Raw genomic sequence first — 13,063 nt, 5'->3', positions numbered from 1 at the left:
GGTTATTTTATGCATGCCTTCATTCAGCTCCACATGATTTCTGTTTGTTAAATATAAGGTCATCATTAGAATTCAACATCATAATCAGTTTTCTACTATAAGTATTCCCAGAGAAAGCATTTGGCCAGTTCTGTATTCTTCTAACTTCCACCTGCTCTGTATGTGCAAGTGGCTTTGAGTCTTCTAACAAGTGTATGCAGCAGACATTCTTTTACGAACAGTGTTGATGCGAAAGAAAACTTCGATCTGCACTTTGAAAATAAAATTCAGTTTGAAAGGCACAACACTCCATTGGTTCTGCCAGCAAAGTTCATGAAACTGCACTATTTAGTTGTTTGCAGAGTTTTCTTAAGTACCATTTAGATGTAAGTGAAACACAGTGTGCAGACATAGTGAACATTTTACATCACTGAAATGCAGAAACATTTATTCCTATGGCATGTAGTACAGTATACTTATACTTAAATATTTATGCATTTGACGACCATTTTTTATAAAATTTAAAGAGGTTGAGTTGAGATATGTAATTTTTATCCTTTTCTCTTGGTGTACAAGAAATCTATCTATCTAGAATAACCTGTGCCTGGAGAACCTGAGCAGTCATCATCAACTCTGCTCTATAAAAGAAAAGTGATCACAAAAGTGAGGGTTCATCTTCTCACTTCGTATCACTGATTTCTTTCAAAACATAGGAAAGAAATACCAGTGATGTTTCTAAATGCTCACGTGGTCTTCGTGGGTTTTGAGTGCACTCTTTCAGTCCTACTGAAGATGCATCTTAATCACTTACAGTAGTCTCCCGAGGTTTAATTTAGTACTGATTGTCTAACGCATTTTACATTTCAGAAGGACTCACTTTTTCTCTTTAATTTGTTATGATTATTGACCAGCAAGTAAGCAGTCCTGAGGGTAACTTGGTTTCTGCCTCTCTTTATAGATGAGGAAATTCAGTATCCTGCAACATGTAGGAAGGCATTCCTTAAGTAACATTTGCTACTCTGTGTTTCCAATTTCTTTGTTCAGACCATAAAGCCTAAACAAATCAATTAAGACTAGCTTTGCAGCAGTCTAAACCAAGCTTTAAAAGTAATAATTTTTTAAAAAGCTACTAAAAAGAGATTTCTATTTCTATAAAATCAATGAGAAATTAAATTTTCATTCTTAAACCTCATCTCTCCATACTGCCAGTCAGGTAACATTGTACTTTAAAGGCCACTTTCTTTGTGTGCAATTTTCCACATTGTGAAGATTTTTAGAACTTTTCTTATGGGTAGTTATGTATAGCTAACAAACGAGGATCTGCTTTGTAGATGTATAGCCTTCAAGTAGTCTGTTTACAAGCATCTCTTTCAAAAAAGCAGCTTGTAACACATGTTTTTATCACAAGTCAAGTGACAGCCCCTTTATCAAATTCTTCCTTTTTTTGGGTGATAAAACGATGTACCATGAGCAAGTTAAGAAATTTGCTAGATCCTGTTCCAGAGATATTTTCCTTTAACTCCTCATATTAACTTTGTAATCATATCAGTGTTCGTGTATTTCAAAAATAGCACTAACTTAATGTTTAATAATTGTGGTTTGCTCCTCATCCAATAAAGAGAAATGGCAGTCTATTTAAAGGTGTCACACTTTCTATGTAGCCTGTGATTTCATTTCAAAAATGAGCTTTTTTAGACTTGACTTTTTTAAAATGTCAGTTGTACTATTTATAGAAAGTAATTTGGAAGAGTGATATGCATGTTTGAAGTTTTTTGCAAGATGAACAGCCCAGGTAAAGTACAATCAGGAAGCAGTGGCAGCTTTCTGCTGGACTGAATTTTACATGCAATGTTACTTCTGAGTCCTAGCTCCAAAAATCAATTTTGCTACAGTTAGACTTTTCCTCTGGATCAGGCATTTTTCACAGTTCAGTATCCATTCATCTCCTACCTCTTTGGCCTTGTGAAGGTAATAAATGGAATTCTGTTTGGCTGCCTCTGGAAGAGATGAGCAGCGATTTGGGTTCTTTCATATCTGTAAGAAGAAGCTGAGCACTGGAATAATTGACCTGTCAAGAAGCAGGCAAGGTGTTCTCCACAAGGCAGCAGCAAGGGAAATGAGAAAACAGGTTTAAAAATGTTATTTTTCAATGTAGTCTATTTAATAACTGCAGAGTGTCAGACAAGTGCCTTAATTTATATCATGGTGCCAGCTTACAAAGTGATATTATCATAGGAGGAGGAAGCAGAACTGTTATATACGTATGTGTGCCTACACACATAAGAGCTAAATAGAACACTTTCGTTTGTTAATTTTCACTTCTTTTTTTCACCCTTGCTATGAAGACAGATGATAATCATTTTAGGTACATACACTACGTTAAATCTCTTCTGGAATAACTTTATGGAGTAGTATTTGTTCTGCATATTGTTTGTCACCACAAAAATATGACAATAGTGGAGGTCTCCTAAGTTTTATCAGTTGCTGTCTTGTAACAGCAATCAATTCTTGCTTGCCTTACCGCAGCTCTTAAAGTGATACTTTCAGCTACATTCGTCAGTTGTGATTTAATTTTGCTTACAACTTACTATCTATCCTTCAAAACCAAAAAGAGTCCACACACAGAAAATTAACTGGAATATTCCTGCAGTTTAAATGCAAATGCAAATCATTGCATTGTTTTTTTTTCTTTTTCAATGATAAAGGTATTTATTTTATATATTCTTTAGTGTTTACCTCTCTCTTCTCCCTTCCCCCATGTTCCCCAGTACTTGCACATAAAACATTATATACCTGAATGTCCTAATGATGAAAGTATATACATTTCAGCACAATGTTCCATTTTACTTAAAAAAAGAAAAAAAATATAATGTTGTTTTGCCATTTTTATTACTACTGTTTGTTACTATTATTTAGTATTGTTAATATTGTACACAGTTATTCTTGGTTTTGTTGTTACACAATATCTTTAAGGTTTTTAAAATGCTTTTTTTCTTTTTTTCTCTGTGGTTCATTTGCCATAAAATACACTAAGCAACCTTACTGTTCAACAAGGTGTAGCCCAAGGTCACCTTTTCTTGCTTTACTTGAGTTGGTTAAGAGTCAAACTATCCATAATATAGCTCTATTTTTCCCTCCAGAACTCTTTCTACCTAGCACTATTTGATTTGCAGCTGAACCTCTATCTGAAAATGTAGTTCCCAAAATGTGCAGGACTCACAGGAGTCATACATTAGGCAACTAATGTCATCTATGTGAATTTGTGCAAGGCCTTTGGCATGGTCACACACCACATCCTTATCTCTGAATTGGAGAGATATGGATTTGAAGGGTGGATAAAGAATTGGCTGGATGGTCATAGCCATAATGTTATTGTCAATGACTTTACCCAGGTGAAGACTGGTCACAAGTAGCATCACCCAGGGATCTGTCTTGGGACTGGTGCTCTTCAACATCTTTATCAATGCAGCGTTATAGGCTTGGGGATGAGTGGCTGGATGATTGTGAAGAAGAGAGGGACCTGGGGATGTTGGTTGATGCTCAGCTGAACATGAGCCGACAGTTTGCCCAGGTGGCCAAGAGGGCCAATGGCATCCTGACCTGCATTAGAAGTAATGTGACCAGTAAGAGCAGGGAGGTAATCATCCCCCTCTACTCAGCACTGGTGAGGCCGCACCTTGAGTGTTGTGTTCAGTTTTGGGTCTCTCACTACAGGAAAGATGTTGAGGTCGTGGAGCATGTCCAGAGAAGGGCAACAAAACTGGTGAGGCGTCTGGAGCACAAGTCTTGTGAGGAACGGCTGAGGGAACTCAGATTGTTCAGTCTGGAGAAGAGGAGGCTCAGGGGAGACCTCATTGTACTCTACAGCTTCCTGAAGGGAGGCTGTGGTGGAGAGGGATTTGGCCTCTTCTCCCAGGCAACGAGCAGGACACGGGGAAATGGCCTCAAGTTGTATCAGAGGAGGTTTAGATTAGACATAAGGAAGAACTTTTTCTCTCAGAGAGTGGTCAGGCACTGGAATGGCTGCCCAGAGAGGTGGTGGAGTCGCCGTCCCTGGCAGTGTTCAAGAGGTGTCTGGATGACGTGCTGCATGATGTGGTTTAGTAACTTGTGGTGGCAATGGTGATGAGGAGACGGTTGGACTAGATGATCTTATAGGTTGTTTCCAACCTTGTGATTCTATGATTCTATGATTTATCAATGATGTACTGTAAGATAGAGTATACCATCAGCATGTTTGCTGATCATACTAACTTGAGGGGTGCAGTCAATACAATAGAAAGAAGGGATGCTATCCGGAGGGACCTGGACAGACTTGAAAAGTGGGCCCACTAGAACCTAATGAAATTCAATTAGGCCAAGTGTAAGGTCTTGCATTTGAGTTGGGGCAATTCTAGATACAAGTACAGACGGGAAGAAGAACTCCTTGAGAGCTTCTGAAAAGGACTTGGGGGTCCTGGTGGATAAAAAGCTGGATGTGAACCATCAGTATGTTCTTGCAACCTGGAAAGCCATTGATGTACTGAGCTACAACAAAAGAGGGGCTGCTAGCAGGGAGAGGGAGAGGATTGTTACTCTCTATTTTTCCCTTATAAGGCCCCAACTGGAGTACTGTGCTCAGGCCTGGGGCCCCCCGCACAAGAAGGATGCAGAGCTGTTAAGGAGGACCATGAAGATGACCAGAGGGCTGGAGCATCTCTCCAGTTGAGCTTATTTAGAAAAGAAGACTGCGGGGTGACATAATTGCAGCCTTTCAGTACATAAAGGGAGCCTACAAACAGGAGAGGAATCAACTCTTCAAAATGGTAGATAACAGCAGGATAAGGGGAGATGGTTTGAAGTTGAGGGAGGGAAGATTTAGGCTGGATGTCAGGAGAAAGTTCTTTACTATGAGGGGGATGAGGTGCTGGAACAGGCTTCCCAGAGATGTTGTGGTTGCCCCGTCCCTAAAGGTGTTCAAGGTGTTCAAAGCTCTGGGGAGGCCTGGCTGTGATCTTCTAATACTTGCAAGGAGCTTACAAGAAGGAGGGCAACTGGCTTTTTGTAAGGGTAGATAGTGATAGGACAAGGGAGAATGGATTTAAACTGGAAGAGGATAGTTTTAGGTTAGATTTTAGGAAGAAAGTTTTTATTCAGAAGGTGGTGAGACTCTGGCACAGGCTTCCCAGAGAAGTTGTGGATGCCTCATCTCTGAAGACGCTCATGGCCAACCTTGATGGGGTCCTAGGCAGCCTAATATAGTGGTTGGCAACCCTGCCCATGGCAGGAGAGTTGGAACTAGGTGGTCTTTAAAGTCCCTTCCATCCCAAACCATTTTATGATTCTATAATATGTGTGTTATGTTTTTATATTTTTTTTTCTTATGGAATCTTGTATGGTCCCTCCTCCCTACTTCTGATGCCACAGTTTTAAGTTGTTTAATTCAGACAATTGGCTACTCCAGCTCTTCATGATTACCAGGGTAAGGTTTGAGCTCAGCTCCCTGAGCTTGTGCCAGGTCAAGTCTTAGAATTATCTGAATAGACAAGAAGTTTTAATGTCACATAGTGGCCAAGGAAGGACATATGCCTTTGTGGTGACAGCTGTAGCTGTGCAGGCTGAGCCCCTGCAGAAGATGCTCACAGAGGGGACTTTGGCCTCTCTATGGAACTTGCTGCAGTACTTCCCAAACAACAAGCTCTACACCAACAAAAGCACCCTGCTGTTGATGTCACTGCAGAAAGGGCTTTGCCAGCATAGTTCTGATAACTAACAATGTTTTTTTATTTTTATTTTTTTCTTCACTCTTCAAACCAGAGTTGGGGGCGCTGACAAACATAGGGCCTTGATATGCAGTGGCCAGCCAAACAGCTGTGAGTGGTTGAACTGAACAGGGGACTCTAAAGAGAAAAATTAGCTTGAAGAAAGAAGAGTGTAAGAAGGGGGTCTCGCAGTTGCTGACAACACATAAATATATATATCTGACCTAAACTATCATCTCCCCCATTCACTGTCATTTGGTATAAAGTCTTAAAAACTTTCTGTCTAAGAGGTGCAAAGTTTTATGCTTAAACAAGTTGAGTTATTGACTTCTCAGAGAACCAAAAAGGAAAGCAAACAAAACTTCCTGAACTCCCATTTCTCACAATAGTATCAGACCATGTGGGGGAAAAAGAATGAAAAGACTTTTCTGGGCAGGGGATACAATCTCACATTATGACTTGGTTGACTTAGTTGACATATGCATAGCTAACCATGTATTATGGAAAACAAACGCAAGCATGAGAATAATTTAAATGCAAGTCTTAAGAAATGCAATATCTAAATACATGAGAAGTGATTTGTATTGATTCTCCATTACCAAAGATTCCACATTTTCATTCAGTACAATGCTTCTCTTCAGAAAGGCATTTTTTTCCAAGTTGTCAGTCCCTAACAAAATGTGCATACCTAGGCCTGCAGGGGCTGTGAACTTTGTATGTTCTCTGCTTGCACTTACACTTTTTAGCAAAAATTGTGCTCTAGCAAATGGATTAATGTCTTACTCCTGTTTGTTCCCTCTGTTTGGTGCAGCTCCAAGTGCCCCTCCTCAGTCTGTTACTGTCCTGACAGTTGGAAACCACAACAGCACAAGCATCAGCATCTCCTGGGATCCTCCCCCTCCAGATCACCAAAATGGAATCATCCAGGAATACAAGGTAGAAAGAATCTGTAATGGAAAAGTTGTGTGTTTTAGGAAATAGCCTGCATGAATTACAGAACAATAGCACTGTTTACAGATTTAAATTCTGACAGCATTTACTGCCACCCATATAATTACATGGAGAAAAAGGATTGAGTGCCTAGTGGATTTTTATTTTTTTTCCCCATATAAGCAGTGCTACTGTTATTGTTAAAACCAAAAATAGCATGAGCTAGACCTGGAAGAGACTTCTAGTTGCCAACTAGTTTAAAGGTTTTATTTCTTTCTTATCTATCCTTGGAAGAAAGAGAAGGGTTTTTTTTTTTTTTTTTTTTTTTCCTAGGGGGTTCTTTACTCCCAGAACAAGTGGTGGAGCTCCTGTCTCAAAATGTCTTCAGCCTGGTAGAAAAGCTGACAGGAAAGATACTACTCTCCCCTGCAAAAATGCTAATCTTATCACTTCAAGGTCAAAGTCAAGAACTATAGCTTTGGGAGAATACAGGTCTTCCTTCAAGGACTATGTGTGTCAAGATTCACAACATAAAGTGCTAGCTAGATCAGGCAAGATATGCAGAGATTGTTACTTGACTGCTTGCTGCACTTGTTGCCTTTTCTCTGCTTTTTTTTTTTTTTTTTTTTTTTTTTTCTGTGATGGCTGAAGTTATCCTTCCCTTATTTATCACCTTATATTTTGTAATAGTCTATTCCCCACTAAGCATGCTTTTGCACAAGTATATTTCCCCAAATTGGAAATTTTGCAGTGTGTTATTGGTGTGTGTGGAGGGAAGCCTGGAGAAAATGATCATGCTATATTCAGCATTATCACAGGCTTATAACTGTGAAACATATACAACAAATTTTCATTGTGGCTAGCTTCTATATTGAATGTGAAATTTATAATTGAAATAGAGCAGGGCAGCTTGCTTGAAAATCCCACTAAGGGCAGAAATGATAATCTTTTTGAGATGCAGACGATTATTTCACGCAGGAATATGTAATTTATTCTTCCTGATGTGTTGTAGGGGAAAACAGAATCTAGAAGGAAGAAAGTGCTTGGCTTATAACCAATTCATGTTTTAACCTCTTATGGATTATCATTTGATCAGAGGGATGCAGTAAATGTACACAGTACTTATTTTTAGCATAGCACTTGTTTTATTTTGGTTTTATTTAATATTAAGATTTATTAGTGCCAATATGGTATTGATCTCACTTTCATATAAATAATTGTATCTTTTGCTTTAATTCATCTTGATGCTGAGTGTTCTATGAGGCAACATTAACTTTCAGGCAAATAAGTAAAACGCAGTCTTAAACCACAAAATATATAGATATGAAAGTCAGCTGATGGTTAATCAAAGCCACATTCCAGGTGAGTACTCAGACCTCTAGATTGTTTAGAAAAACAGCTGGAGTCACCACCTATTACATCCCTTATTTTTAGATTAGATGGCCGCCTGATTTGTGTGCTGGCTGTGGTGAATGTAACACAAAGAGTCTTTAGTATAAAATGACTGCTGAGGTTTCACTGCATATGTTCTAACGAATGTAGATCTGTTGTTTCCAGCATAAGAATGAATGGAGATTCATTTATGAATTCAGTGCCTATAATTAGGAGTATTTTGTAGTTGCTGCGACTTCAGACCAGGAGAGACAAGGACTGAAAGAATGAATTGCAATGATCTCTCGCCCTAATGCATTCTGCCCTGCATGTAGCCTCTGCATGAGCTCAGAAGAACGAAAGTTTATTTTGTTCTCAAAGTCTTTCTCAGTGCTTTGCAGAAAAAAAAAAAAAAAAAAAAGGTGTGATAGAACACTGAGAAGGGTCAAAATTAAGGGTAAAGAGAGTATTAATATTGTTTATACACATCTATTGGTCCCTGAAAGTGGTTCCACTGGTAGTGCTTTCTTCTGCTGTTGTAATTATGTATTGTACATATGATACCTTTAAGCATTGATTTTCTTAAGTATAGTGGCAGCAAATTCTTTCTTTGATCATAGAAAAGCAGTATGCGCCAAAAACAATAACTGAAAAAGAATCCCTAAGAAGTCTTAGTTTTGAAACTTCTCAGGAGAAGCCAATGGATAAATGCAGGAGAGAGAAACAACTCTGTGAAATTATGTATCGTTCTCATTATAAAATATGAATTCAGATTTAAGAATATTTTGTTGCTTCTGTTTAATTGGAAAATAATTGTGTCAGGAACTGATATCTGGATTTCTGAACAACATATGTAATCACAATAAAGAGCAGTTTTGAGCTTACTCTGCTTTGGAAATGTCGCATGCCCCTGCTGTGTAGCAAAAAGAAATAGAGAAGGATTTTGAAAGATTTTATCCCTTAATACTTTAAGAAACATTTCACTAGTTGTCCTTTTACTGTCCAGTGGGAAAATAAGAATGAAAAAATGGATATTTTTATGAAAAGATTTGGCAGTAATCACATTACTGAATAAGATTTCAATGAAAACATAACACATCTTTTTCACTTGGATGATTCTATGTGTTTCAAAGCACGCCATAGAATTGTGCTCCATGGAGAGCCAGAGTCCAAGATGGTGTTTGCAAACAGACTTTGCAACTTGCCTGATTTTCCAATAATCTGGGATAATTTGCTGAGCTCCAACTGTTCCTAGATAGTAACATTGCTAACAAGTCCAAAATACCAAAACAGGTGATTGTCGTGCAAAACCTTGATATGTCATATCCATCAGCTATTGTTTATGAATACCAAGAATTTCCTATTTTTTAACGCATCAACTTTTGTCCCAGATCTGGTGTCTAGGTAATGAGACTCGATTTCATATCAACAAAACAGTAGATGCAGCCATTCGATCTGTAGTAATAGGTGGCCTGTATCCAGGTATTCAGTATCGTGTAGAAGTTGCTGCAAGCACCAGTGCAGGTGTGGGAGTGAAAAGTGAGCCACAACCGATAATAATTGGTAAGTGATTGTGTATTCTGTTGTTTTGTTTTGCTTGATTTTACTTTCAGAAATGCTTTCATTAGTCACTTCTGAGAGCATAAAAGTCTGTGAGCAAAAGACAAGTTTTGAATTGAGCTTGACAGTTAGCTTTTAACGTCCCAATGCCTGCTGGCGTGGTGCCTTTTGTACAGAGTTCTCACAGCTAGCAGAGTGAGCTAGTTCTTTCTTTGCTGAGACATTATAGAAAATACAAATTATCTAGTGAAACTGATTTTTTAAAATGTATTCACCACTTTTGCAGGTTGATGGATTTATGGAACTAACAGCTAGGGCTTCTTTTTCTCCTCTTCAGTTGACTGTAATATTGCTTTACCTCTACCACTGATGCATAAGGCACAGTTTACAGTTCTTTTTTGAACGTGGTTTGCCAGTGTTTCTCGGGTATCCCAAGCAGATGAGTTCGCTCTGTCAAAAAATAAGTAGCCTGTAAGCCAAATAGAGAGCAAAGGTGGTAGTAGCATCTCTGCTTTTTAAATTATTACCTTATTATTATCTTATTATTAGTTTTCAGGAAGGATTAATTTCTTTTACAAAAGGAAGCATAGATACTTTTTCTTTTGAGCTTCTTCTGAAGTATGAAATACAAGTGCAGAAACAAAATGAGAAGGATGAGAATAGGAAAACTATTTTTGCAAAACTGAATTGGACTGTGCACAGCAGCACCTCTTCAGAGTGCTGAATACGGGGATTTTGTTACTTTCATCCGAATGTTCTAATTTAGTTATTACAAAAATGAGCTTTTTCTTGCTTGTATGTGAGTCTGTTGGTATTACACATTTTCTTTCTAGAATGTTCTGTCAGAACAATGTCCCAAATATGAACATTTCTATTATGTGTAGACATTTAGAAAATGTCAATTCCTATGTGAAAATGTCATTCCTATGCTTAAATGTTTAATGATATTCAGGTTCCCATATTTAAAGACAAAAGTAGAGGTATTCCAGATTTGGATATGTTGTCAGTAGAGAAGGGAATACAAGTTACTATGATTTTAGAAAGAGGAAGTCACAACAATTCCAAAGCAGGTTAATGAGTGTTCTAGAACTGAAAGCAAGAATTTGATGTTTTGAAAATGCAAGAAATCTGTCCTCTAATAAGCATGAGTTTTGGATCTCTGTGTAAAGAGCTTTTGTTGTGAGACTGGTTTGTCATTGCATTTGCTTTCAGCAGGCCTTTGCTTTTATCCTTACTGAAAGGGTTCCGTCCAGCTACACGCTGGTCTTATTCCAGCAAAATACTTAAGCGTGTTTCAGTTTGAGCATATGAGTAGTCTTGTGCCACTTAACCTGTTATGAGTTAAACTTGCACTAAAGTGCTTTGCTGGATGATTGCCAGAATGCTTAGCTCCACATCTGCGTGCAGACCTTTATCCTGTCTTTTTCCTTAGAAAAAATGACTAGTATAATCAAGAGTTAATTGTGGGAATATTTGTATTGTTATGTGAAGGAGGAAAGGGATGCTAGGACATATAGTACAAAAGGAATTGCATTTTGAAGCTAAGTAAGTTTTGCATTGTTAAACTTAGTAATATTACTATTTATCCCTTTAATGAGTCCAGAATGTCTTGAACACAAGTTTTTGTCTGATAGCATCCTTATACATTTAAGAGTCTTTCACATGAAAACTAAAAGTGTTTTTTTGTTGTGTTGTGTTTCTGTTCTCATTTCTCTTTTCTCTTTTGAGATCACAAAGCTAGATGTATTTATTGTTTCATAGTCTGCATCTCATTTTTCACTAGGTTATGTTTTTCTGTTGCTTATGAGCCATAATCACTGGCAGTTATTCCTCAGACTATAGATTTGATTCATAAAGGTACTACTAATTAAATGGCACAATTTCTGAAATAATTGAGTTGATCCCATTCAATATTTGACTGAGAATCAGCAACATAAAGTAAGAAAATGAAATTTTCAGATACGTATAAAAAAAAATCACATAGGTTAAGTGAACAAACCTCAAAACATAGCTATGAATGGAAAAAAATTATCAAGTCATTGTATTATAATGGATTCCCATATGGCCTAGTGCCTAGCTACTTAACAACCTGCAAACAAACACTAAAATTCTAAATTATGGAGAGAACAGTTCGGTGATAAAAAGCAGATGAGACTTGTTGCTGAACAACATAACTTCCATTGTCATTAAATAGACTCCAGTTTGTGATAAGCAAGATATTATTCTTAAATATAGAATGCGTTCATCTAAGAAGTTATTCTGAAAATAACTAATTTTCACCACGGATAATCAATTACTGACTTCACAAACCAAGTCTAAGCATCAGGTTAATCAAAATCCAGAACGTATAAGCAGAATATGGAGTAGGAAGTATAATATTTCTTTAGTTAAAAGTAGTGCCACTGTTTCTGGAATTCTGTGCCCATGCTTCAAACTCAGTGTTGAAAAATGCTACACAAGACTCAAAGAAAATCTAGAATAACATTTTTACTGTCATTACTGATATGCTAATTTTTTTTGCTTGGTATATCGGAAATATAACTGAGGATAACAGCAATATTGGTTAATGGTAGAGCTATTATTTCTCTTCATCATTTGGCCTGTTCATTCTTACATTCCATCATTGGCATAATAGTATGAGGAACAGCTGCAAACTTTCACAGTAATAGGTACAATTGAATCTGATGTGTATAATTAATTTTTGGTCCGACAAATTAGTTTTGTTCTTCATTACTCTCCAATGGGAGGAAGACATTATATTTCATTATGTTTTTGTCTTCGGGAACAATGGAGCGTTACAGGTCACACACTTCCCTTGTCTATGTTCTAATTAGTTGAACTGACAGCATTGTTACAGAAACACCTGCAGTATACGAAGTATTACACTGGTACCTTGGATAGTATATATATTACTTATATAGTATATATATTACTGATTAAATACTGATTAAATATTACACAATGAAATACAAAATGAATGCAGTTTGTTCTCCAAAACCACAACAATTATATTAGTTTTATCAAACAACAGTGGGTAATGTTTATCCATATCCATTTATTTTTCAGTCATTGAAGTCTCAAAATGTATGTTATTTTGACATTTAAACAAGCTATTACTTTTTCACTCATAATTGCTAGGCAGTGAATGCTAGGCACAAACGGGCAGACTGCAAACTTCAGAAGGTAATTTGGAGACAAGTTGTACTTTCTGTTAGAAGAGATCAAGAGGAGAAGGACCAATGAGCACTCTCTCCAGGCTCTCTGGGATTTGTTGTTGTATCCTGCATCCTCAGAAGACTGCTTTCTGGCCTTAAGATAAAACTGGATTTTGTGCACTGGGACAACTTGGAAGCTTTTTCAGGATACAGTTCTTTTCTTCAGCCCAAGAGCATCTGCTCTCAAAGCTGGTGACTATGAAGCCATCCCTGCCCTCTCTTCCCCGTGATAGCATGGCTGCCTGTTTTCTTCACCAGCAGTGTTTC

At 37.5% G+C, this 13,063-nt stretch overlaps 1 protein-coding gene across 17 annotated transcripts in view; it reads left to right on the top strand.

Moving 5' to 3' along the window:
- ROBO2 (roundabout guidance receptor 2) overlaps positions 1-13,063 on the top strand; it is an 873,290-nt gene that overhangs the window by 792,281 nt on the left and 67,946 nt on the right. For all 17 annotated transcript variants that reach the window (XM_048933870.1, XM_048933879.1, XM_048933877.1 and 14 more), the window contains 2 exons: positions 6,532-6,656; positions 9,413-9,584. In XM_048933870.1, the coding sequence (XP_048789827.1) occupies positions 6,532-6,656; positions 9,413-9,584 (297 nt within the window). The remainder of the gene's footprint in view (positions 1-6,531; positions 6,657-9,412; positions 9,585-13,063) is intronic.

This window comes from Lagopus muta, chromosome 1 (genome assembly GCF_023343835.1).
Source record: "Lagopus muta isolate bLagMut1 chromosome 1, bLagMut1 primary, whole genome shotgun sequence".
Lineage (NCBI taxonomy): Eukaryota > Metazoa > Chordata > Aves > Galliformes > Phasianidae > Lagopus > Lagopus muta.
Note: the sequence above shows the minus strand (reverse complement) of the source record. Positions and strands in the feature narration are given on the sequence as shown.